At 39.8% G+C, this 26,559-nt stretch overlaps 1 protein-coding gene across 1 annotated transcript in view; it reads right to left on the bottom strand.

The window, feature by feature from the left end:
* Nucleotides 1-25,648, bottom strand: part of LOC131666087 (homeobox protein dve-1) — a 42,559-nt gene extending 16,911 nt beyond the window's left edge. Inside the window, exons 1-2 of the mRNA XM_058938450.1 lie at nt 25,449-25,648; nt 14,252-14,591 (exon numbers count right to left, since the gene is read on the bottom strand). Coding sequence (XP_058794433.1) covers nt 14,252-14,591; nt 25,449-25,523 — 415 coding nt within the window. The 5' untranslated portion in view covers nt 25,524-25,648. The remainder of the gene's footprint in view (nt 1-14,251; nt 14,592-25,448) is intronic.
* Between the last annotated feature and the right edge of the window lie 911 nt (nt 25,649-26,559).

The raw sequence follows: 26,559 nt of genomic DNA, 5'->3' as shown, positions 1-26,559 counted from the left end.
TCCTGTTTCGAATGCGATTTTCGGACTGCTCGTGAACTTAGCCATGGTAGGATTTTGAATTCTGCTTTTTCATTTCGTGATTTTTGATCTGTTTGCTTGATTGTCTTTGAGATGTTTGCGATGTTCACTAGAAATAGTCTTTCTATATAATAAGCGTTTTCGCAGAATAATTAGGTTCGCGAAAGTCATTTCTGCCTTAAAATAATTAGATGTCCTGTCATCCTGTCATCCAGTATTGTGATTGGTTGATGCTAAAAAGAGCGCGGAATAAGAATTTTCGTGTAATTTGAAATATTTTTATTATATATCAGGAGTGTGAGATTTATATTTCAGCAGTAAATTCAATTTATGAATATTTAACACGGAATAGTCTGCAAGAATGAAAACATGTAGTTAATAAATCCCTTTGACAATATAAGGCGTTTGGCTTTGAAATTATCATTACAAATCGTTACTTTTATAACATCTGTGATAATCAAAATAATACTGATTGAATAAGAAAATGCGAATAGAATAAAATAGGAGAAAAAATATTTTTATTTTGTGTACATTATAAATTAATAAGTATGCAAGCAACGGAAACTAATTGTTAAAATATTAATCCTGTTAAATTTGAAGAATATTCATGGGTGTTTTTATAGAGGCAACGAAAAGCACTCGATGTTAAACGTATTACTTAAACAAATATACAATTGGAAACATAATCACTACTATTTAGCATGTAAAGATAAGTATTGTATAATATAATATTATAATAGCCTATCGATCGTAGGTCGAATTAATCTTTTGAACAATTTATCTAGAAATAAGTATAAGTTCATTGGGTTTTGGGAACAAATGGTTGAAAGTACTATTTTAATGAATATTAATGTACATATGTAGTGTATTTTAAACAGCATGATTTATTCGTGGCCATTAGGATCTCCAAGATGGCATGTAAAAGGTTCAAATAATGTAATAAATAACAGAGAAACGTAAAAGAACGCGCGAAGCACTTAAAAAACACTGGTAACATTAAAAGTGCGATGACAGAATTTTCTAACTGAACTGCTTTGTGTACATCTATAATCGTTAAAGTTAGAACTAAATTACTATTCGAAATTCGTACCAAGAAAGTAATAAATTAAATCCTAGTCCAACCCATTCCAAAATAAAACTACTAATCAATTACAGACCAACTGAAAAAAAAAAAAAAAAGAAATACGGAAATTGGTATAAATCCGCGATGCATTGCGCAAAAACTCAATCTGTGTACGCGCGGTGAAGCATAAGCGTATAGCGGTCATCGGAAAATCGCGCGCCGGTGAAATTAGTCGAGAGATTATTATTGCCCTGAGCTCTGCTCGGATTATGCTAAAGCGCTCGATAGTCGGTTTAGTAACATCGGTTATAATCGAGGCCATGTGGGACATGTTTTTTTTTTCTTTTCTTTTTTGTACGTTTCATTCCGCGATTATATGTTTTATAATGACATTTCTTTCCTTGTTGGTTGCTGATAAAGATACGTTGATGATTAATCCATTGTGAGAAATAAAATGTAACGTGCTCGTGAACCGCATATTTGTAAATTTGTTTGGTTAATGATAATGACGAACATAGTTAGAAATAGATAATAGATTATCGCCATTGAAAAAAAGCATTTGATAAAAATTGAAAAAGAAGAAAAACTGTAATTTCCAACTGTCAAAGTCTTCACAAGAGCGCTATCCGTCGCGGGCGACACAACGAGATTACAGCTTTATGAGCGCGATCGGTGACCCTCGGTTCTGATATCCACCAAGAGATTTTCTATTAATACTCTAGGCACTTTTTATCAACCCCCTTCCCCCTCACTCGTCATTGTTAAGGATTTGACGAGCGCTGGTTGTAGCGTTCGTTGCTCTTTGAACCGTTTTATTAACGATAAGCGGCTGACTGATGTGTGTGTCCACGAGTTGCGGAAAAGCAGGAAACGCCCGCGACGAGATGAGATTAAGGTGCAACGAACGCCTCATATGTATAGAATTCGGATTCGAATGGGAGTACTTTGACGTCTTTTACCGTATAAAGTACATAGTTTTTATTAAAGAAAAATCGATACCAGCAAGAGCATTATTAAAAATTTGTTAAAATCTTGATATTTTTGATGCTGGATTTCCATGTCGCGGAAAAAATGATTAGAAACGGATCCTAGGAAATGAAAAATAAATTATTACTGTCCGTAACATTGATATCAATTCATCAATATAATTTTTTCCTTGCATAATGAATATTTGAGTTTTCGTTTTAACTAAATTTTTCAATTTATTCCCGATACCAAGAAAACTTATTTCACGTATCTGTCACTAGGAAAAAGAAATGAATCAAAAATAAAATTTGTTTTCGATATTCACATAAGGATGAGCCGAGTCGCATTAGGGTCCATCAGTTGAATAATCCATCAGCAAAGATTCCATATATTCAATGCGCATTGCATATACGGTGGCGTTAATCCCTTGCGCTTGCGCTCGCGGCCGTGATAATATTCAAAATTTCGGTCTTACGAAAAGCTTTCCGTACGAGCTCATTGACAGTCGACGCGATGATAAATATTCGAAAGGCCCGACAAATATAAATGACATTAATAGCCTCGATTGGACTTCTCTTCAATGCGCGAATCTCTCACTCACGTACATATGTCTATGTGTCTCTATGTATATGTGAAGGGGAGTCTCTAATCCTCCAGCTAAAAATCAATACGGTACCCAGTACAGACTATCCCCCTCTCTTAGTGGGATAATCCTCTTTTAAAATAAATCCTGGATCAAAGGATGAGCTCTCGGTTTTTTTAATTTTTTTATTTTACTGCGACCCTCGGCAAGAGAGCTGGTTTGTGTGCATGTGTGTGCGTATACACGAGGGTTTAGAGTGGGCCTTAATGAAACTAATTCTGCCGTTTGATTGGGATATCGCTTTGAGTTTATCTGCTTAGGATGGATATCCGTAGTGCTTTATTATATTGTGTAGTTTTTTTTGGCTTCGTATGGGGGAGTAAGGTGGCTTCTCGATTGTGAAAATTCGAGGGCCAACTTAAAGATTAAACTTTTAATATCAAGTGAGCCGAAAAAATTAGCGTCAGATTATGTTAACATTCGCATTTATTCGCCAACTGATTCAAATATACCAGCTGGAATGATTTTAGCATATACATGTTTTCTTTGAGAATAATGGAAATAGTTAGCTGTGAGAAAATATTTTTCGCGATTAACGATACGTCAACGTGACGGTACAATCTTCAATTAATCATATCGGTGGTCTTGAATGGTTTTAGATAAAATTAAATTAATCAAGGATAGGTGGCAAATAGTGAAAATGATCTTTTGGTTAAAAAGAAAATTCAAAGATAAAAGTAGTGCTGGATAACGGCCACGAAACTCATTCTAATTGTAAATTTATCTTATCGTACAGACATAATATTATATCGTTAGTAGGTCATCTCTAATAACGGAAAAATCATCAAATTAAAAACTAATACCTACTACTGCATATCCGAACGCACGGAAAATTCTGCGAGTCATATACATTGGGACGTCGTTCAGAAAAACAGAAAAATAAATAAAATATTCACTCGCGTCATTTCTCACATCATCTTACCGGCTGGCGAATAAAGATTTTTCGGTGAGCAGGATATCAAAGTCGACGTGGAGATTAAGGTCGCGCGGATTTTCTCTTGCTCTCTCTTTCCTTAAGTCCGCGAAGGCAGCAGCTTGGTTACGCGCGTTATTTCTGGCTCATCGCCTCTTGCCGAACGCGCGCGCGTATTTTAATTCGGTATTAAATGCGTTGCGATGCCAAGATCTCTTCGCTGTGGCGCGGGAACCGATGACGATATTAGGATTACAAAGCCTTAATCCCTTTTTCGTCCTCTTTTATTTTCGTTCGAGATTATTTCGCGCGCGACGCGCGAATCAAACCTGATTCCATGATTATAAATCGCTCACTTTTCATTCGCAGGCGTTTTCTATTTTCGGTTCGCTGTCGCATATCCCTATTGGCGACGCTGTACGCTTACTTGTCACCATGAGTAAGAATTATTTCGGCATATTATTAGTCATTTCGCAAGTTTGTTCTTTCGTCGATTGAGAATATTTAATTTTACATATTTTTTATATTAAAGTCTGCCACCAAATATTTATAAAATGCATTAAAAAACGAAACTTCAATTTCCATCAACGTTATAGCACAAGAATAGTTTTTCAGCGTTATTTCTCATTGAGCATCATTATAATAAAAAAAAGTATCGATATCGGTAAAATATTGAGCGAAAAGGCACGCCAAAATCAAAAGCCACTCGAAAATCCGAACGCAGGCGTGTCTAACAAAAGAATTCGGCACGACACCATCTCGAAACACGGCACTTTCACTTTCGCTTGGCAAATCCTCAGACCAGGAGCAAATCAGCGGAAAAAGAGAGAGAATCCCGGCGTAAGGATCAGGACGCTCCGTTTCCTCTAAGGATAGTCGAATCCTTGAGCCAACAGGGAAGTATGAAAGAAACGCGAAAACAACACGAGAAAAAAGAAGGCAACACGTTTGCGTGAGCGAGCCACGGCAGGACATACAATATTCCGTGAGTATAGCGCGGAGTGGGGGGGTACGATGACCTCGATCCTGAAATTTCGGCAGTGTTTAGGGGGTACGGCTACCAGGCGCTCAGAGGTTCTATGTTGGTATTTCTATTCGTGCTCTCGACTCTCTCTCTCTCTCTCTCTCTCTCTCTCTCTCTAGCGGGGGATCCTAATTTGTTATGTGCCAAATCCTCGACTCCGTTTTCTCTTTCGTGCGCGCGCCGCTCTATGCTGCTTTAGTTGAGTGCAGATTATGTAAGCTAGTTTGTTTCTCTTTTCGTCTGATGAGTTGTACCGAATGAACGCCTGTAGTCAGAGTGCTTGAATAGATATTTCAACTTTATTTTTTATTTATGTTTCGCATTATAATTAGTAATTTTTTCTGAAGCATTTTTTAACTTTTTTATGTACTTTCCTATTATTTTAATTGATTTAAAAGATTGAGTAAGTCAATGTAGTAAGCGTCACGTTTAAATGTTAAATATTATTTAAATATTATTTTAATTACAAAAATTTTTTTATGTTGTAAATAACAAAGTTTTTTAAAGAATTTACTTTTATTTTTATTACTTGTAGATTATAGAGAAGCTAATTGTTCGTTTGAAATAATCGGATTTCGTAAATGCATCGCGTAAATTTTGGCATAATTAGACGGAACGTGAATTAAAAAAATAAAATAAAAATAATAAACAAAACAGTCACGTAGAATCACAAGAAAAAATATATGATAACCTTAGTTATTATTATTAATAAAACGTCTGTATCTTAATATAAGTTTCCAAATAACTGACGATTCTAAAAATTTATATTTCCTACAGTAAAACACGTGAATCTTCCAAAGTTGTTCGCATCAATGTCCTTAGACACGCGTAATATCTTTCAGCTAATTCCTCATTCCCATACAAGTTTTTCCGTAGCTTCCTTCCTTAGTCGCCAATCGATTCTGTTCCCCTGGGAAGAAGAGGTCACAGACCAGCCTTACCCACATGAATATGGGGGTACAAGTAGCCCTACTTTGGCACGTGCGAGGGTAGACGCGCTGTCTGCTTTTTTGAGGGTACGCAGGTGCTAGTGTCTGTTTTTGTGCGTGCGATTTTTTCCAAAATCGTAAAGCTTTTAGATTACAAGGAACTTGCGAATGGCGAACGGCAAACGATTCATTAGATATTATATTGTATGTGGCAATATAATTTTTTAATAACCTTTCTGATTAATTTAGGTGTAATTGCAATTAGATCAAATAATTTGTATGTCTGATATTTATTAGAATAAAATCGATCTCGAATTATTCACGATCAAACTTTTCAAGCAGTCTCAAGCAATTTAATTGTAATTCAAAAATGTTACGAGAAAAGTTAATACATCTTTCCGCATACACGAGAAATAGCATGTGAGCATACGTATAAATGACAGGTTATTTACGTCAGGCAAGCCTACAGCTATTTAGAAGAAATATACAGGCTTCCTAGGATCAGGGTAGCAGGCTAGTGAGAAAAGGACACGTGTGATTGTGATACTGTTGCAGGATAAGCTATTTTAGGTTTATTTTAAAATTTAGACAAACAATACAATTTCAATTTGATAAATATTTCAAATACTTTATTAGAACTAATGATTATTCTACATGGAAAAAATTGTGTGCGTATTACGAGTGAAGTATTTTAGAGGACGCGTAATCTTTGATTAATCTATTTGATGGCAAATAAAAAGAGCTTATCAAGGTTAATAATTATTTTTTCTTATAATCGTTCTTTTCCTAAATTTGAAAAACGTGAATTATTTTTTGCAAACAATCTTCTTCATTATTATTAATTAATATCGTATAAAATTTTCAGTATCAGCGGAGATTATTCATTATTTTAATACATGTAAAAGAAGAAAATAATAATAAAAGTAGAATTTTCCGTAGTCAGTAGCGTTATCAATGACACGATAGTACCATGTGAAGTTGTCATAGGAATAGAGGTCTCCCGAACTGCGTGGAGTCATATCTGATTTCTGAAATCCTGATAGGAAAACTCCTGACAAATCTGTCTAAATCCGTCTAAATGATCCGATCACTATCTGTCTTTTTTACGAAATTCTTAGATTTTGGATTATAAGTAGAATTTTATATCGATTCTTTAACCTTGACAATTTTATCAATATTTTAACCTTTAAACTGACTGTTTTCCAGTCGAGGTTTCAGCTCTAGTTGAAAAAACTTACACATCAGTTCTTTTTTAATATTACCATTTAACGTTGACAATATTATACAGTATAGGAAAAGGTTGTTTATTTAAAAGTAATAAATTTAAAAGTACTTCAAGTGCTGAAATGTTTAATTGTTAGTTGACCGAATTTATTTGTTAAATAAAAAAATATTATTGATTATTGATGACATGAGAAATAAGTAGATTCACATTCGTACAAAGTAGTAAATTAAAAGAATATAGATATCAGCATTGCCACCTAAATCAGCTATATATGTACGTCGACTTCAAAAGCCCACAGCCGCAGCAACCAACAAAGGCACTCGAGTACCTCCCTTCCTCACTAGAATTACGTATCGCAGCTTCTTTCTCTCCCACGTCTGGCGTTTACCCCATGGCATTTTTTTCAGGAGAATCGTGCGTAAACAACTAGCAGGATAGCATACTCATCCCACAGGATCTGTTGGCTTGCTGCCTTCTACTGTTGACGGTTGCTTCCCTTTTGAACGCGTATATGCGTAAGGACATAGAACGTTACGAGGAGACAGAATGGATATGCGGCGAACGATAGTCTCCTGGTCAATGGGGTCCTACTAAAGCCCTTAGCCAAAGAGAAAACCGGGCCATGTTGTATCCCGAGGGTCCAAGGCCAAGTGAGGACGGCCAAATCTAACACCATCAGCCACACACACCTTCATCTCTGTTCTGAGAGCCGGGCGCCAAAAATAAGCCGGCAGGTAGCGAATAAAGAGGCTGATTTGCATATTTTGCTGTGGTCTTTATGGGAAGATATGCCGAGTGTAATTTTCAGGATGTTTGATTGATTATTTTTTTATCTTATCGCAAGGGTTTTACATCGTATTTCTTTATTTGTCATCAAAGAGTAAAAGTTGATGTTTGAAAATATTACATGATTGAATATACTACATAGATTTTAGTTTCTTTGTAAGCTTTTATATATTTTTAAAAGATTTTAACGCCATTAGACGCGTACAAACGTATTTATATAGCATTTTCTTAAGTTATTCGTATATTCGTGTCAATAGCCCAATAACCTAATAATATTTCAACATATGAATGAATCAGAATAATCAGAATCTCGCCGTGGTATATACCTCTTAATCCTAAAGAATATTGAATCCAATAAATGTTATAGAAAAAGAATGTTCAGTTATTTTACTATATCGTTCGTCAACAATTTTACTATATTATTAGCCAATTATTTTACTACATTACTAATTTCGTAAGTTAACACCGTGTGTAATCTCGTAAGTCGTATAAATTTGTAATAAATACAATGCAAATATGACAGGAAGAAATTTTCAAATGATCGTCTTGCTTCTGTACAAACGATTAGCCGAATAATTTTTCAATGGTAAATTGAAACGTAATTAAAAAATGTTCCTAGCATAATATTAATGGAAAAAATTGCGAGGTAAAATGCATTCAAAACTTAAAATGTTTAATAAGCACATATCGTTGACAACGGATTTCAAGCCCATTCCTATGTAGTATACATTCAAGAGGGCGTGGGTGCAAAAGAGCACAAGCACCGCAAGTTTCTGCTCGCCTGGTAGAGGAGACGTCTGGTAGGCCTACAAATTATCTGACATTGATCGTACTTTAAAACCCTCGACCCCTTGCTCCCCACTTCTCACATCAGTTCAGCTCTACAGGCGTGTAAGCATAAGCGCGAAATAGTCGGATATAGAATGCAAGGAAGTGACGATATAGTTTAAGAAAGGATGAGGATTTCAGAACACGAGAGTTGCTGTATTTTATTGTTGACTCATTCTCGTATGTTTCAAGCACGAGCCACGGTTTTCATCGCGCTGCAGGGATGCTATCGAGAGTTGAGACCGTAACGTAAGAATTTACATAGCATAGAGAGAAATTGATCATTTGATGATTAATTTTTTATAAATATCATTGTTAAGTTGAATTACTCCTTCAGTTTTAATATGCGCTGTATGATGTAATAAAGACAACCTTCGGTGTTTAGTTGGAAAAACAAGTGAAAGGTGGACTGATACAAAGTTCAAATAATACAGATACTTATCACAAGTATGATAAGTAAAAAGCTTCTATAAAACGATTACATTGTTGTAGCGTTATGTTGATTTTAATTTTATATGTATATCCATGTATCACTGTTTATTTTTTAAATTTGTATCTTACATATTGTTTTTATAATTAAATGAAAAAATTAAATCTATAAGAATAATTTGTAATTTTAGTATAATAATGAGCAGATGAGTGAGAAACGTACGAACTAGAATCAATATATAAAAAATTGTCCGAAGCTAACTTCCCTGTTTCGAAACGACTTCCTTGGCCTATCTCTCTGACGTTCTGTAAGATCTTAAAGCCCAACGATCATCACGCGAGAAGAAGCAAAAAAAGGGTAGCCTCTGACCCTTGAACATCAGGATCTCAGAAGCAAGTGTCAAGGACGCGCGCCTAAAAAGGAGAAAAATACGAAAGGCACGACGAGTGGGCGCGGTGTGAAACCAAATGAAAGCTCTCTCTGGCAACGAGCTTGCGCGGCATATATACGTTCTTCGTGGCTTCTGCGTGCAGCTGAGCTCCGGATCGCTAAGTCCGCTCCTTATCCCACGCGCGTCTCCGCGAGTGAGGCGCCCGGAAATCCGCGGGGGCTTAGCTTTTAGTCCACCGTCCCCCTGCGCCGCGTTCGAGTGCGGAGCTCGAGTGTCACTCACGGAATTCGAAGCGTGAGTAAAACGCTCACGCGAGCTTTCGGCCCTGTGGGGGGTACACGTAGAGTGATCAGCGTGTTTCCTGCTTTATCGTCACCTCTGGATTATTGATTTTCCTTTATTCACAGTTATGCCACTATTCAAAGCGAGAGCATGTGCCTGTACTTTTCTTTTCGATTTATAGTAGTAAATTGACTATTACTTAACTCACTATTATATTTATAATAAACATGAGAACTGTTAACCTTAAAAAATAACAAATACGAATAATGAAAGTTATGATTTACATTTGCAAAATGAATGCACACACTTAGACAGTGCAAGAAAATCTGACGTATCCACTCTTATAACCAAGGTCTTCAGTCAAAGCTCGAAAGTTACAAAAACGCAACATAGTATTAAACTATCTAGCTGTCTAGAGCTTGCAAGCCCGTGCGTATATCTATATGTATGGGAAGGCGCCACTCTGACTGTGGAATGTCAGCGAAAGCTCTGTGCCACCCCTTGGCGTTTGCTACATGCCTGGCACTCGGAACTCCCCAAACATCCCGGAACGGAATACTTCCAGCGCATTTTCCGGTTGCCACCCACAGTGTTTTCTCTCGCCGCGAGCGTTGGATGCAAGGGTAGATACTACTGCTAGTGGATACGTAGTTATACCGAAGTGTGCGACGCCTTTTTTTTTCAGTTTTTTTTTTGTGACTTTGCGCACACATACGCGTGAATACCAACTGATATTTCTTATTTGTCAATTGTGAATTCACTCGAATGTTCTTTCGCGCGAAGTAAATGAAATACGTAACGAAGAATATTTTTACTTACATTCAACGTGCATTAACGTAACGCGGACAATTTCGATGTATTGCGTAGATGCGAGAACCGACTATGCAAGAAATAATTATTCCTTGAATAACGGCAACATTTAGCTGACGCATATACGCTAAGGCAAAACTTTTGAATGCCGTTCCTTTTTGTTCCAAAACTCAAAAACCAAACAACTATGCCATCGCAATCCACAACGCCAGACGAAAAAAAAAAATTTCTGCATGATTCCTAACGCTGAAAAAAAATAGCATATCTAAGCCGGAACAGCTGAACTGCAGGACGACGGTGAATATGTGTATGTACGTACGCGCGCGCGCGCGCGTGTGTGTGTGTATACATATATATGTGTGTCTGTACATTTCTCCTCTTATACGTCATCGGGGGGGGGGGGGGGAGCTTTCGCGCAGGGATGAGCCGCTTAGTCTTTGGTAAAGCCTCTACAAGCGCACGCACACAAGTGCGCTAGCCTCGGGATTATCCAAGTGGGAGGGATTATCTCATACACACACGCGCGCGCACGTATCAGGTAGGTACATACGAGAGAGAGACAGAGAGAGAGAGAGAGAGAGAGATAGAGAGAAGCAAATCCTTTAGTGGCCGCGCGACGCCATAAACTCGTCCTCGTTTTGCGCACTGGAATCTCGCGCAGGGATATTAATGCCAGGATTATTGAACGACGCACTCGCACACACAGTTGTAGGATAATCCTTCTCCCCTCCTTTTTTTTCCGCATATGTCTCGCTACATTTTTTCGTTCTACACACGCACGCGCGCGCGACTTCTTCCATTTTTTTTTATCTCTCGTCGCTTGGATTTTAGCAAGTTTATCCGCACTCGCGTTCAGATGAGAACTGTTTTTTTACTTTTACTGTCCTTCCTTCTCGTTTTCTTGTTGGCCTGGCTCTATGGACAGTGCGAGAGCTATGTGCGCTTCGCGAAGGCTCTTTATCGAGTGAATTTACTTATAGTTTTATCGTGTTGGCGATTGCTATCAGGATTAAACTAAACATGTAAAGTTGAAGTATTTCACATTACTGGATGTAGATGTCGCGAAATTTCGTTCATTGCGTAATGCAGTTAAATATTAGTTCGTAGTGATTCAATTTGGGAAAGAACACGAGAAAGTTTCATGAAATTTTTGAAAAAATGAATTTTTAATAATTATTTTACGGATATTATTCATGAATGCATTAGAATGCTAAAGACAACTGAACAGTTTAGCGCAATTGTATACAACATAAAATACGACACCATTTCGATCTCAAGATTCTTAATTGCTGTTTCAATTCTCATTATAAAAACGAACTTCTTGCGTTCAGATTCACTTAAGTACTCTCATTAAAAATACAATTCAAGAAGAAAAAAAGTTGATCACTCCACGATGACGCGAAATAGCCATAGCTTTTTACAATCAAAACAGTTTTCGATTTGCGCGCACAGAATCGTAATCAATAATATCCCGAGAGAGAGAGAGAAAGATCCCATAGCAAGGGCGTTCTCTCAGGGTATATACATACTATACACATCGGAAAAAGCCAACGATCGTGAAGTCGAAGGGTCACCACTAAAACGACTATCCCGCAGCGTCTCTTTCTGATTATCCCATAATGCTTCGAAGCCGAACACACGCGCTCTTTGTCGCATACACGTCCATTTCTCTCCTCTCTCTCTCGCTCTCGCTCTCGCGAGTAAACAAGCTCGGCTCTGCTGCCGTTGCCGAGGGATATATTCAGCCTTTAATCCGGATTAGCTTCGGCGGCGCGAGGGTCACACACACGTACTATATCCCCCCTCATCTCTTATAGAATGTCTTGTGTCTCGAGGTAGGGTAGATTCACTTATAAAGATGAAAAGCCGTTTGGGGAATAAACCTTCTCTATGCGTGTACGTTTTATCGACGATATGTGCGCGTTATATACGTATGCATCGAGGAAATTACTACTGTGACAATTTTTGAATATCCTTCTTTTGTTTCTCTCTCTCTCTTTTCTTTTTTTTTATTAACGCTCGGGGCTACGGCGACAATCGCATCAGTTTAATCTGATCGATGCTTACCGCAACGCAGGATATACGCGTGTGTAATCTCTCTCGGGTCGTCCTTTACCCCCTCCCTCGGCAAACGTAGCATGTTCCTCTCGAACCTCCTTGAGCTTCGGGTATACACACTCAATCGCGAGCACTGGATCATGCAGCTACAGTTTATAGTGTGTTTGAGCAGGCTGCCACTGGTGCGTGCTTTCAAAGTTTAATAGCGGAGCTGAAATGATTCGAGAATTTTGAAAATCTATGTGTTATTGATTAAAGTTTCGATCTGCTTGGAACTATAAACAAAATTGAAGGCATGTCTGTGCCATTCGAGAAGTCGCTATTTTAGTGAAAAGTCAACGCTAGGTGGAGTGTAAAATTGCAGACGAATGCTACGCGCGAGTGAAATAAGTAGTTGGTCATGATAAAGCGACGAAATATAATTCTGGGGAAATGCTTCAGTTAACGTGCTGTAAGACTAAAGATACTTGCTATGGAATGTATTCTGAGATTAATGCAAAAATACGTCGTGCTTATCGATTTCGACATTCTAATTATGGTGTATATAGCTTATTTCAACATAAAAATAAACTTTGACGTAATTTTTCTATGCCCTAATACGCACGATACTACACTATTCTAATCTTACACTGTAGTAAAAAATGAATCGCACGATACTACTGATTCAGCTCAATAACGTCACTGAATCGTGAGGTCAATACAACAAGTTTCTCACAGCCGAGAGAAAGAGAGAGAGAGAGAGAGAGAGAGAGGAAAAAAAAAACAAATTGTAAACGCAGGTGTTCCCCCAGGTATACGACGAAACGCATGCTCCAAACAGCAGCCGCGGCTGCTGTGCCTTAAGCCGTCTTAATCGGCTAATCGCGAGAAGGGGAGAGCGAGCCGGAAAGACGTGTGTGCGCGTGCAACCGACTGTAGATGATTTCTTCGGACCAACTGTTTAGCCCGCGTGTATTCCTTTTGTGCCGGAGGACAAGTTTTTCGTTTATGAAATATTACAATAACACAAAACGAGATAGCGAATCTGCATATAAAAAGTATACGTATGCTAAATCCCGCGCGAGAGATAGAGAGACAGTGCGAGAGAGAGAGAGAGGAAAAAGGGATTAGCATTCATTACATTATCGACGAGGTGGGCACACAATATTATCGTATGTGCGGCTGGATTATTATCAAGCTCGAGGTTTCTAATAAAAACGCTGTACAGAGGGGAGAGAAAAGAGAGAGGTTATAGTCATTATCTGGTTAAGTCGGCTAATTGATGCAAAAACACACGCGGATTATCGTGGCCCGAGCAAATCCGCATCAGAGCAGCTTTCACCGGCAATAATTAGCCGAGCTTCCAGGCATGTTTTTAAGCCGTAAATGCTATGATCCATTAATACTTTAATCCACGAAGGCTAATGCCTGACTGCGATTTTTTTCTTTGCTTCTTTTCCGTCCCTTCATTTTTCTTCTTTATTATTATTTTTTTTTTAATTCGACGTCGCGAACGAGTGGTCGGCAAAAATACTGGTTCTACAGGATGCATCAGCTTGTATTAGAAAAACGCAATTATTTTCGTAGACTCCGACTTGGTCAGCGGCATTCTGTAATTCGTTGCAGATCTCTTATAAATGATTGATAGAGGGCTGCTGCTCTATAGAGTTTTGCACAGTTAAAATTGACACTTGATGTAAGCACATAGGACGCTTGTCGGATGCCTCAGCGTACCGATTTTAGCCGAGAGTAATGTCTTATTTTGAAACAAATACACACTCGATATAACTTGGCTTTATTGATAAAAGTTATTGTATTTAATCGTTCCTATTAGACTGGATTTTCGGCGTCACGGGCAAAATTCCATTGCACAAATCTAAATGCCAGAATGATAGTCTGAACTCACCGGTAGCCGAGGCAGTCTTGCTGAGATCAAAGCCCTCCTCCTTGAGACTAGCATTTAATTCTTGCTTGAGATGCTTGTGTGCAGCGTATGGCTGCTGCTGCTGGCCCGTCGTGCTTTGCGTCACAACGGAGTTATGAGCCGGCTGTACGGCCTGGTGGTTCGATGACGGCGGTACCTGATGCGACGTCATCAGATTTTGCGCACCCATCGACGTCGGTTGGGTATCGCGAGTCGATTGCGATTGCGGCGGCTGCGTGCCCGGTGGCGTCTGTGGCAATGATGGCTCGCTGCTTGGTCGCGAGGGCGGCGACGCTTTGTGCGTTAGGGCCAAAGCCTGGCTCTGGAAGTTATCATTGAAAACATGCAAATATGAGCACAGCGTTAACTTCGCAAAAGAAAAGGTAGTGCGATCGAAAACTGACTATTCTAATTCGTTTTTTTATCATCAACTTGCTCGGCTATTGCATGTTGCTGACGTTCTTTATCACGTAAAACGATGTATCACTGAATGTTAACTTATGAATATAAATAGTTATTATGTTAATATACCGAAAAAATATATAGCAATAGATTTTTCATAACACAAATAGTTGAACATTTATGTAATCGTCTACTTTGAAAACTATTATTCTTCATTGTATTTCATTTTGCTATGCAATGTAATGAAATGGAGTATCCTAACTTTTTGTTGGCGTAGGAACAAAAGGTCTCCAATCTCGACACTCGGTACGCGAATTTTAGTAATATTTTTGTTTATTTGCTACATCAATAAATGATCATTGATATCCATCAGAGTGATTAACGTGAAAAATTAATTGTTTTTAAGCTATATTATGTATATATAAATGATCATCTATAATAAAAAATTACGCTACAGAAAACAAGTATATACCGCGGATGTGTATAATATTCCATTTAATGGTTAAGCAGCGATTTCAACGCTCATCGTGATCCGACTAATCCATTGAGTTCCGTGTCCTACCTGATCTTATTAATATCCCAAATGACATTTTCCAAAACTTTCGTATAAATTCACACTAGACGTCTCCTCGTGACTAGGATGTTTTTATTTTCGAGTTATTATTAAACATCTAGAAAAGAAAAGTTAGAAGGCATATCCATTTGATAGTTTCAGAAAATCATATTACTACCACGCGGCCAGACGCACTAATCAAGCATATATTGCGAGGCTATCGACGACGGCGATTACCTGTCAGCCTGGCGCTTCGCCTTCGTGTACGTATATTACGAATCGTGCGATCATCTCCTGATTATGACCCAGCCGTGCGTGTATTATAGGCAGTTTCGATCGTCGATTGATTTACGTAGCGAATAGCTTTTAATTGTTAATCTGTATTTCTGGTTGGCATTTCAAACTCTTATAACATTTTGGTTATTTTCTTACTTTATATCGATGTGAAAATTGTTTCCATAATACGATTCGTCGATGATTCGTAACTAACATATATTTATCAAATGAACAAATCACGGCCGATAAGTTTTTATAACGATAATCCACGTAAATCTGAAGATCTTAGATCATACGCGTGTTTATAACTCCAAGAAATAAACAATTTATTATTTTTAGCTACGAAGTCTTTCTTCTAAATCTAGCGATGAGTGGTCTGCTAATTATTTTTCAGAACAACAATCGTATTAAAGTTTTTAAATATATACTCCATTCAGAAAAATCAATGAAAATAACCAAAAACTATAAATGTTGCAATGCAAATTGAAAGTCGGTAAATAACAATAAGAATTAATGATTGGTCGAACATAGAAAAAAAAAGCGCAAAGACCAAGATATATCCAGCACTATCAATCGAAAGAAAGCAAAGGAAGCGCGAAGACGTATTAAAGGCGGATGATCTAAGCAATGAAATCTGAGCGCACGTGCTCAATTCAATGCGCGGACTTAGATTTATGTTTTACGCTTGCCTCAAGTTAGCGCGCGAGCAAATGCGAGTTAACGGCTAAGCCGTGGTTGAAGTGTCAACTGGGGTCAACTGGGCCCAGAATGCGCCTCGTGGTATATAGAAGTGCGATCGTACCGAGCTGCGACGCCGCATCGCCTTAACCGACACTTCGATTCTTCCCGCGCGTTCTTGAATTCTTCGAGGTTGCTTTGCTTTTCGCTCGTGCATTTTCGACGAGCGCTTGGCCAGAGTATGACTTTGTCAGTCGTTGATTTTAGTCGGATGCAAGAACGCAGTTCTGTCGAAAAGAGTTTGACAATTGATCTTGATCTCCTTAAAGCCTTGTTCTGTAAGTAATAACGGCTCTCAAAATATTATGACTTCGGTAAGTCCCAATGAAAGTTTTATATCGAAAGATTAAAAATTTAATTGACTTCGTCGAAACATAAGTGTCGTGCATCGATTAAACTTTTATTGTATCAATATCCGTTTTTATGGTACAGTCAACTGACGTAACTACGTGTTGATCTCACAGGGCGAGACTGCGCAAACATCATTACGATTGAATAACGTCGTTTGCAACTAAACTCATTTAAGTCAATAATTATTTGCAGAGCAGATTTTTACTAATTATCCGAATAAAATTACATCCATGAAGCTACGTGCCAATTAAATATTGTATTCCAATAATCTTGTTGAACGTCACATGTATCGAAAGAAACATTTGCAAATTTCGCAAATACAAAATCTCTGCGATCTGATGGAGTGCGAACAAAATTTTATAAGGATATTTTGCTGTTGAGTGGGACTGTACGTCCCCAGGCGGACCCCGTATATATATATAAGATCTTTCGCGGAGCTACTGTTTCGGGAGCTGCGTGTGTTGTGCCACTGCTCTTTTCTCTCCTCTGCCTGTCTCTCTCTCTCTCGTGGATGGTATGCGCGCGCAAAAAACACGTCGGACCGCCGAACTCGATGGCAGACTGGACCAAGCGCTCTTCGCTCGTTTGCCCCCGAGCGCCGCGTCGAACGAGATGCTGCTGCTCTGGAAGCGCCTACGAGACGAAGATGCTGTATCTTCGCTCTGCCTCCGTATTACTTTCTTTTAAAGATTGCACTTCGAGTATCGTTTTTAATAATTTAAATGCTTGCCGAAATGAGGTGATTGGCGTTTATGGTTACAAATTCATGACATTAATACACGAGAGGCAATGGATTTTCATATTACCAATATTATAATATTATAATATAATATTAATAATTTGCTGAAAATTTCGTATTTCTTCGTCGTACGATGAACAAATGAAGTTTCATTCGCAGGTTCGTTTACAATAGTTTCCAATTTTGTCTTCGTATCAAATTAAAAACCAGACACGTATCATCATACTTTTGCGATGTAGATTTTTAGTATGCAGCGAAACGCTTGAGTTCATTGGAAGGCGCTAGATGCTCCACTATTTGGATATTTCACAATTGAACTAGTCTCACAAACTGTAGATAAAGGACGTCTCGTAAATTTGTATTTATATATTCATGTCAAATGCATTCGAATAAAAAAATCTAATCGAATGAACTCGCGTTTAAGAAATTCAATGTGCATTCTAACTCAGTGTACCTAAAATAAAATATAAGCAACAAAGTCATTATACGGCATAGCCACATACTCGGCGAAGCAGTTGTCGAACGAACACGGAGCTACGTAGTTGGCGTAGATGGCATAACCGTTCTGGGCGAAAGAAGAGAGAGAGAGAGAGAGAGAGAGAGAGAGAGAGAGAGAGAGAGAGAGAGTATTAAAAAAATACGAGAGACAAGGCAGCGGGAGAGAGCGTGCTTTGGGAGGATGTAAGAAGGGGGCAACAGGTGGATGGGGTTAGCGGTTTATCCCAGCTAACGCCCCGGACTGATATCTCAGTGGCCGTGCGAGTCTCTCTCCTCTGGCTTTCTCTCTTTCTCTCGCGCGCGCGCTCATGTATACCCGGGGATGAAGCTCGCGAACGTTCTCGCTCGTAAATTCGCGTCCAACTGCCGCGAGAAATTTCGCTCGTTCGTGCTTAATAAACCGAGGGTAAACGACTTTGTCGCTCGCTCTGAGGCGTTCGTACCACTCTTGCAATCGCGATCGACGGGCGATTCGAGTCGTCGCCATGGGAATCGGAATGTTACGCGCAGATTAACAGCTGGAATGCCGAGAGCTCGGCGAGAAAAGACTCCGACAATGGTAATCTAAGCCGTTAAGCGCGCTTGGAGTGATGCCCTGACCCATCCAATGAGAGCCGATTGATTCAAACAAACGATCTAATATTGAAACGCGCGCGACTCGTTCGCATTAATCGCGATCTCCCGTGCCCCGAAGACGTCACTCTGCTCGTGTATTAGACAATTAAATCATAATACGCGCAAGCCTGCTTGCGTCACAAACAACTTCGAGCCAACGCGATGGCTTTTTTTTTTTTTTTTTTTTTTTATCGAGGAGAAGATACGCTTGTCTCGTCTGCCTCCCTCGTGCGCGCAGGCAAAAGACTTGAGAATTTTATTTGAGCCTCGCAGGTGTATAATGGATTTGGCTTGGCGGACTGTGTGCGAAAATTTATTTGCGACACAAGCGTTCCAGCCAGAGCTAGAACTTGAAGAAGAGAAAAAGCAAAAGAGCGAGTAAATTGTCGAGCGAATACTCGGTAAATCGAATTGGCGACCGACTAAAAGCTCTCGGTCGCCGATCGAAGAGGCAGTCCACCGCGTGAAAGCTCGCGAAGCGTCGCGTAATTACAGGCCAACGTGAACTACGGCGAGTATCGTCGCCGTCGTCGTCGCTATCAAAATATCGGATGACCGATATGCCCGCCGATAATTGGAGCCGCTCCAACGCAGATAATCCAAACGGATCGAAACGTTTTGCGATAGTCACTTCGTTTCCGGGAACTTCAGTCTCACATTTCACAGTATACCGGAGCGAGGATTAACTTTGATCGCCACGGATTTTTTTTCAAAAGTCGAGCGCGTGGGTTGAAGTTGGAAATTCAACGTACGAGTCAACTCAATTGAGAAGAAGAGTAAACATTGGCTTGACGTTGCAAGAAAAATGTCAGCATCACGGGTTTACGCTCCAATTTCTGTTTTATTTAACCAGCTGAAAACAGATTTCTCCGTCATTCGTATTATTTGCGTATTTTGTTTCTCGTACTTTGACATTAACAATTTTTCACTCTTCAAACTCTGCTTCTTCATTTGATTGAAGCTATTTTAAGAGGAGTTCGATGTTGCGTAGCAACAAAACTCTCGCGATAACTAGGCCGATTTTCGGATTCCGTACAATTTTTGTCACGAAAAAGAGAAATGATTTGAACGTATAAAAGAGTATAAGTATAATACGCGCATAGTTTGAAGTGACATTCCGATCGTAATATCGATCAACTAACCCAAACCCAAACGTTTCCCAACTTGTGATAATGACCATAACTGTTACACTTGAACAAAGAGGGAGAGAGTAAAACTTTCATTGACATTGAACCCCAAAAGTATACGGAGGAAGTGTGTACGGTGCATTTATAAAGCGTGCAGAATGAAAAACAGGAAAGAGGCAGTGACCGTCTCTTTCCCTCTCTCCCTCTCTCTCATTGGTTCGACATATATCGACTTAGGCTTCGGAAGGCCGGATAGATGGATTACAATGATTGCAGAAAAAAAGAAAGAGAGAGAGAGAGAGAGAAGGGGGTGTTCAAACAGCGTGACCATACCGCGAACGCGCCCTACACTGGCCGGCCACAATGCGACGCGAATGCGATGCCATGCATGCGCATTTATTATACGATCCCATGTAATTCCGCGATACGTGCATATACTCTTCCGCTTTCGTCTCCGCGTATATGCATGCATTCGAGGATGCGGGTTGGGATATTCTACCTCTCTTTTTTTCTTTCTTCGTTGCGGATTTCTGAGATAATTGATCGAGATGTTGCTGAATGTGAAATTTTAATTTCAAGCGAAGATTAAGCAATTAACGAGCGAAGCTAATGAGAACAAGATAACGCAGAATGCCAAAAATGTTTGTAATTGATCGATGCCGGGTCAGACGAAAGTAGCTCTGACAAAATGCCAACGTCAAAACGGACAATGCTAATGACTGCTAATAATACAGCTGCGCCGAGATATAATTAATATAATAAAGGAAGATTGCTGATAATCGTATTTCGCAACCTCGAGATTGATTTGAAAAAAGCCTCGCCGTGTCGTTCGTGAAAAAGCGCTTAGCCAAATTCTTTAAACGATTCTACGAAACTTTTCAAATCGACCACGCGTTACCGTTATGACGGAAAAAAAGAATAACACACGCATGACTTGAAAAAAAAAAAAAAAAATGAGCTGCAGCCCGCATGCACATGCAACGGGTAGCCGCAATATCGCGCGCGTGAAACACAAAGAATCGAAGCACTTCTCCGAATCTGAAATTCCCGTCGTTCGGGACTCATCCGCATTTACAAACCAGCACGTAAAGTTTCCTCGAATGTGTGTTACTCTCCTCTACCTCACGCGAATGAATTTGTCGAGGGGGGCAATTAAGGTTAAAAGAAGGACGTAAGCACGAATGTTGTGCACTGCTTATTTTATTTTTTTTTTTCTTCTTTCTCTTCTCTTCAGGCTTCTTTTTGTGATGTAATGGCAGGGCAATTTACTTCTCTTTCCGTCCCTGCTTAATATTTTCACACGTTGTATCTGGGGCGACGCGGTTCTTGGCCATCAAAAATTACTCAGTCCTGCTTTGGGGACAAAGTACGCCGAGAAATTGAAAGATTTCGGCTCTTTTTAGGGACATGCGATGCGCATGCGAGCGAAACATTTTAACAATGCATTTTTTTTCTTCCAAGATGTCTCATTGGCTTAATGTTTTCATTTTTCTGGTAGCATGCTCAAATAATGGATGGCAACGCCAATGTCGTAGACTAGGGTATATAAATGTCGGGGATGTATTACTTTATTTTATGAATATTTTCGCAAAGATTGATTTTAATGAGCTGCTTAAAGTGATTCATCTTCTATTAATTCCACGGTACAGCGTCATTTTATGTAAATAATATGCCACGATATGCATAAAAAACGATGATTAAAAAAAAATCTCCATTGAGTCATAAAAATAATGAAAATTGGATAAAACTGAACTAAATAAATAGTGAAAAATACTTTAGTATATGTAAAGAAATAATGTTTATGCGATAAACAAGTACCACAGTTGAGGAAAAATTTTTAAAAAAGGTGATGCTTCTTTAAATCATGTACGAAATCACGCGCGCGGAAAATGGTAAAGTCGAAAAATTCCATGATCTAAATACACGTACACGTCGCGCTCTTAAATCTTGCACACCGAACAACAGCTTATCATCAATTCGTTAGCAGCTTGATCCAAGGCGAGATTTATGACGCGAGATGGAAAAAAAGTATATGCGCGCATGCACAGAGGCTCGAACGAACTATTTGCTAAATAACGCACGCGCAGTAGAAAAAAAGAAAACGGAAGTGTTTTCATGAAATTTCATCAGAGTGGGAGCGTACGCAGCTCTAAATCTCTCTGAGGCATTATAAGTCTCTCGTATTATCTGCCTCTCGGCAAACATAAACAGCAACCGTTTCTCAGCTTTACATGTGATGCTGATGATGATGATGATGAGACTGTGCGTGTACGCATATGTGTGGAAATATGTATAGACTTGTGTATATTTAATATTAGAGCTTCTTTTGTAAGATTTCAAGGATAATGTGATGCGCTGCCGTAATGAAAGTTTTTTTTTTAATTTTTCTTCATGGCATTGAATAAACGTGGGATAGTGTATTATATGGACATTACTGTGATTTAGATAATTTAAAATTAACCTATCCGAAGATTGGTGAGATAGTTATTTTATGGTTTTGTGTGGAAAGTAATTTATCAAGAAAAGCTCGAAAAAATTTAGTTATGATTCTAGTTATAAGAAAATGTGCATGCAAAGTGCAAAGTTGTTTTATTAAACTAATAACTTCCGTGCCAGACTATACATTTCACAAATTTCACAAATTTTTAAAAATTCAATGAAAAACAATTTATTTCACATAGTACAAAGATTGAAGTTTCCAAATCGAATGCAGAGTCCTGTAAGCATTTACACTGTAAGATCATCCTTTGATCTCGGAACATTCAAGCAAAATCGACCAAGAAAGGAGGAAGAAAAAAAATAAGCATCAAAATCACACAACACAATGTACCTTCATCCTAAACACAATAAGGAACCAGCATCAAACTAAGAACATCGGCGGTGCGACCGATCTAGCGCAAATCGTGCGTCTCGAGGCTAAAAATCCTCGGGCGCGCAGCTTACCATCGACACGCAGAGAGAGAGAGAGAGAGAGAGAGAATGTAGAGCGAGCGAGGTGTAGCTAAGCAGAAAGATATACACACATATGCGCGAGGGGTCCTGCGTACGCGCACGGCCTTCCGGTTCCCTGATGCGCAAGGCGGCAAGCACATTTCAGGTAACTGGATTAGCGGATTACCGAGCACGCACGCGCTTTCTTCTCCTGCCTCCCTTTGCGAGGCGTCGCCAAGTGGACGCGCTGCTGCGCCGCCGCTCGTCAACGTTAAAATGGGACGCTATGTCGCTATCTCGTCGCTCGGAATGTTTTGACGAGTTTATCACGTGCCGGAGTAACCGCGGTGAACTCGGAGCAACGGTACAATCGGAAGAGGATGTTGAACAATGCATCGCGTAAATTTCCAATACCTGTGATATACTTCGCGGTTGCGATGTACTGAAAATTGCGCAGAAGAAAAAATGCGCGAGCCGAACGTCGGTGAGAGATTTATCGGTAACCAGAGAACTTTGAACGTTGGCCAGCTAAGCTCATCGTCGTCAAGAGTTGTACCAAGACAATCGCGCGTCTAATCTGCAACGTGGAAGCAGCGCGAAACCAAATGTCTCGGCGTGGTAACCAAAAACTCCGAAGCGAAATCCAAAACATACCGGCGGCTGCGATGGTGACCACCACCAAAATTTGCTCGTTAGCGCGATATCGTGGCGACGGCAGGAAGAAGGCAGAGGCACATCCGTATCGTGGTCAGAGCCCGTGACCCCCCACGATCCTCCTCCTGCTCTTTGCATGCATCCGGCCCTCGCGGTTTTAACCACGGATTATCCTTCTCTCTCTCTCTCTCTCTCTCTCTGTCTCTCTCCTACGCGCGCGACCGACAGTGCGCAGCAGAGAGGTTGGCAAACGTTATGTATGGTTGACGAATTGTTTTTCTCTTCCAATGACTGCAGATGATGGTAAATATCTTGGCATTGTAATGATGGCGTAGAGAAATTTTACGCTTGGCGGAGCTAGTTGAAGAGCTGCCCATAGTGGAATTAGCGCTGATTTAATTGGTTTTGCTCAGCTCTACGTTGCTTTGTGTTGAGTTTCAAATGAACGTGTAATAATGCTGTAATAATCGGTGTTCACGTTGCTAAAATCCGCATGCCATTTGTGAAAATTAAAATTGTAACGATTTAGTGATTAACATTCACAGTGAATTGTCGATTGTTTTAATTTTGATGTTTGAATTTTCTCCAATGGTAAAAAGTGCTGCATTCGAATTCCTTTTGTAAAATTCTTCTAGTACTTATACTAAACGCTTTAGACTCGCAATTGTTTTTCTTGGTACAGGTCGTATTTGATAAGATATTTGATAAGATATTTGGAGCAAAACGTTTAATTAATGCAGCGTTCCCAACGAAATTATGACAATAGTTGCATTCAATGAATGATTAAAAATTAAAAATAATTTAAACCATAATATATAAAGTGGATATAGATTTCGTTATAGTAAAATTATAATGCACATGTGTTTCAATTCATACTAAAACAAGTCTGTACAATTCTGTCATTGAATTTACATTAGCTGAAACTAAGCGCAAACGTGTGGTACTTAACAACCAGAAAATATACCTAAACTATCAAATGAAGAGAGAAACAGCCAGAGAAAAAGCCGAAACGAGTAGGGAAGTGAGCGCGACAAAGCGCGACGATGTCCGCAGGGGTGGAAATCGTTGGGGTGGCCAATTGGCTGTGTAATGCCACTCTCTCTCTCTCTCTCTGTCTCTGTGCAAAGGGGTTGCCCTTGTACATACCGCATATCAAAACTCCACACACATATAGCGCGATGGAATGCGCTTAATTTGCCTTGCTTTATTATCATGTAAGGGACGGATTATTGTTCGAAAAGAGAGAAGTTCGTCGGTGGGGGTTGAGCTTTGCGCTTGGAGGTCACTTGCGAGATTAGGATAACATGAGTTGGTCGAGATATTTTTGTCAGCTGGTTTGCGTGTGTCTCCGTGAGAGGGTGGCTTGATTGTCGAGTACGGTAAGTCCAATGTGAATTGTTCATGAGTCTTTAAAAATACAGGCTGCCATAAATGATATACCTTTGGACTTTTTTTTTCAAGTCTGCGTTTAGATTTTATCGAATAAAATAATAGATTATCAAATCGTTACAATTCATCTCAGAAAATCGTGCGTCGTCAATACTTTAAAATTCCGTATTTTGTATTTACAACCGAAGCATTATACCATTTGATAATGAACCAGAAACGAATTAATTCGAACTTGGTGATTAACTCGAGTATGAAATATATCAATGCATTATGATAGTTATTTCCTATAAATGTAACGTACTCAACATTCGCAGCACAAAGACGCGCCCATCGTTGAATTTTCAACTGGTTTCGCGTGGGATAATGATAATTTGCGCGAGCGCACGTGTAGCACCCATAACATCGGAAAATAATCTGCTTATCTTCATTAATTCGCACATGTACACATACTTCATCTGCGAAGTTGCACGGATTACGAAATATCTCATTATTTTTACATTTATTCGCATTGCGTTTACGTCTTTCCAATTTAACGTTGAAAAAAAATTAATATTTGTTGATTTGCGCGTACTGCGCGATTGAAGCACCGGAGGATTCCAAATGCATAAATTCTTTTTGACAATTATCAGTGCCGGATGCCGGGTTCAGTTATGAAGTATACTTTCGAGAAGCATGATTGCAATATTTCTATTTTTAAATGAAAGTCAGCCGAGCATAAATAACAGTCTAATTAACTCATTCAAGCGATTATGCCCCCCCCCCCCTTCTCCAGAAGAGAACCCAGGGATCGAGTTTATCTGAAGTGGCCGGCTAATCAACACCCCTTCGCGACTGCCAAGCCACCGGCAGGATCCGCGCAACGGATATGTCTCTTCCCTTCTTAACGGCCTTGACATCTCGATTTACCTGAACCTGATCGTTTTTCGTGTTGGCAGCCACCCAGGCTTCGGCAAAGGTCTCCATCGCGCTCTGGAAATCCATCGGCTTCGCCTCTTCTCCTCTCTCGGTCGTCTAGTCGCGACGGATCATCTTGAACGCTGTCGCTTGCACACTCGTTATCTTTTCTCTCTCCACAGCTGAAATCGAACACTTGGCCGGATGTGTCCCTTTTTTGGTAAGCCGAGAAAGACAGTTTTCGCACGGACCTGTGTACGCGCGGGCAGAGTCGATCGATCACGCGAAATAATCCACACTGGCGTGTACGAGTCGTCGGACAACAATGCCAATCACAAAATTGCACCGCATGTCACGCAGTGGCCGCGAGTTGCTCGCGCGTGCGGTCGAGTGCGCCAAGCGTGTACGTCGTGCGGCGTTCGAGCCGCGACTGCTGGCTGTCGGCCGCGTGTTGTCGGTCGGACCCTCCCATGCTCCCGCAGCCTAGCAGGGCACCCCACCACTCTTCCCCGGCTCTCGTCTCTGTCTCCTACTCTCTCGCTCGGAGCACATTGAAAGCCTGCACACCCTATATCTGCGAGCGAGTTATCTGGAGCGAGCTGGATTGGTCCGAGGCTGCCTCGCGGGGGTGGGCCTCAGATAAGAAACGCGCCTCCGCCGTTGGAGGATTCTCGCACTCTCGAGCCAGCGAGCGCGTCGAGCGCCAAACTCGGATTATTGAGGGAGGGCGACCTAGCAAAAGGAGGAGAGTATCGTGCTGTATATATATGCTCGCGACCGAGCGTCGCTTCTTTTTGCTCTCAGGTGCCAGCTCAATTTTTTTTTTTTTCGTTAAGCATTTCGAAGACGGATGAGACCGACGTTGCGCTTCGCTTGTTTTTCGCGGGACCAGTTGAGCTTGGATTTTCTGATAATATTCCGAGTTGTACGCGACTTATTGCTTTCATCGAGAAATCTACGAAAAAGCAACTTTGCTATTTTAATTTTCCATAAAAATTTCATTGATCTTTCAAGTAAAATCGCAACGAAACAAATTCAAGATTTGGCTTTTATACAATAAAAGATTTTAATTATCAATCGGCTATATATATATTGAATGTTATATCTGCGAATGTATGCAATG

This window comes from Phymastichus coffea, unplaced genomic scaffold, assembly GCF_024137745.1.
Source record: "Phymastichus coffea isolate CEN01 unplaced genomic scaffold, Cenicafe_Pcof_1.1 PCOF00056, whole genome shotgun sequence".
NCBI lineage: Eukaryota > Metazoa > Arthropoda > Insecta > Hymenoptera > Eulophidae > Phymastichus > Phymastichus coffea.
The sequence above is the reverse complement of the archived record's forward strand: the minus strand, read 5'-3'. Positions and strand labels throughout refer to the sequence as shown.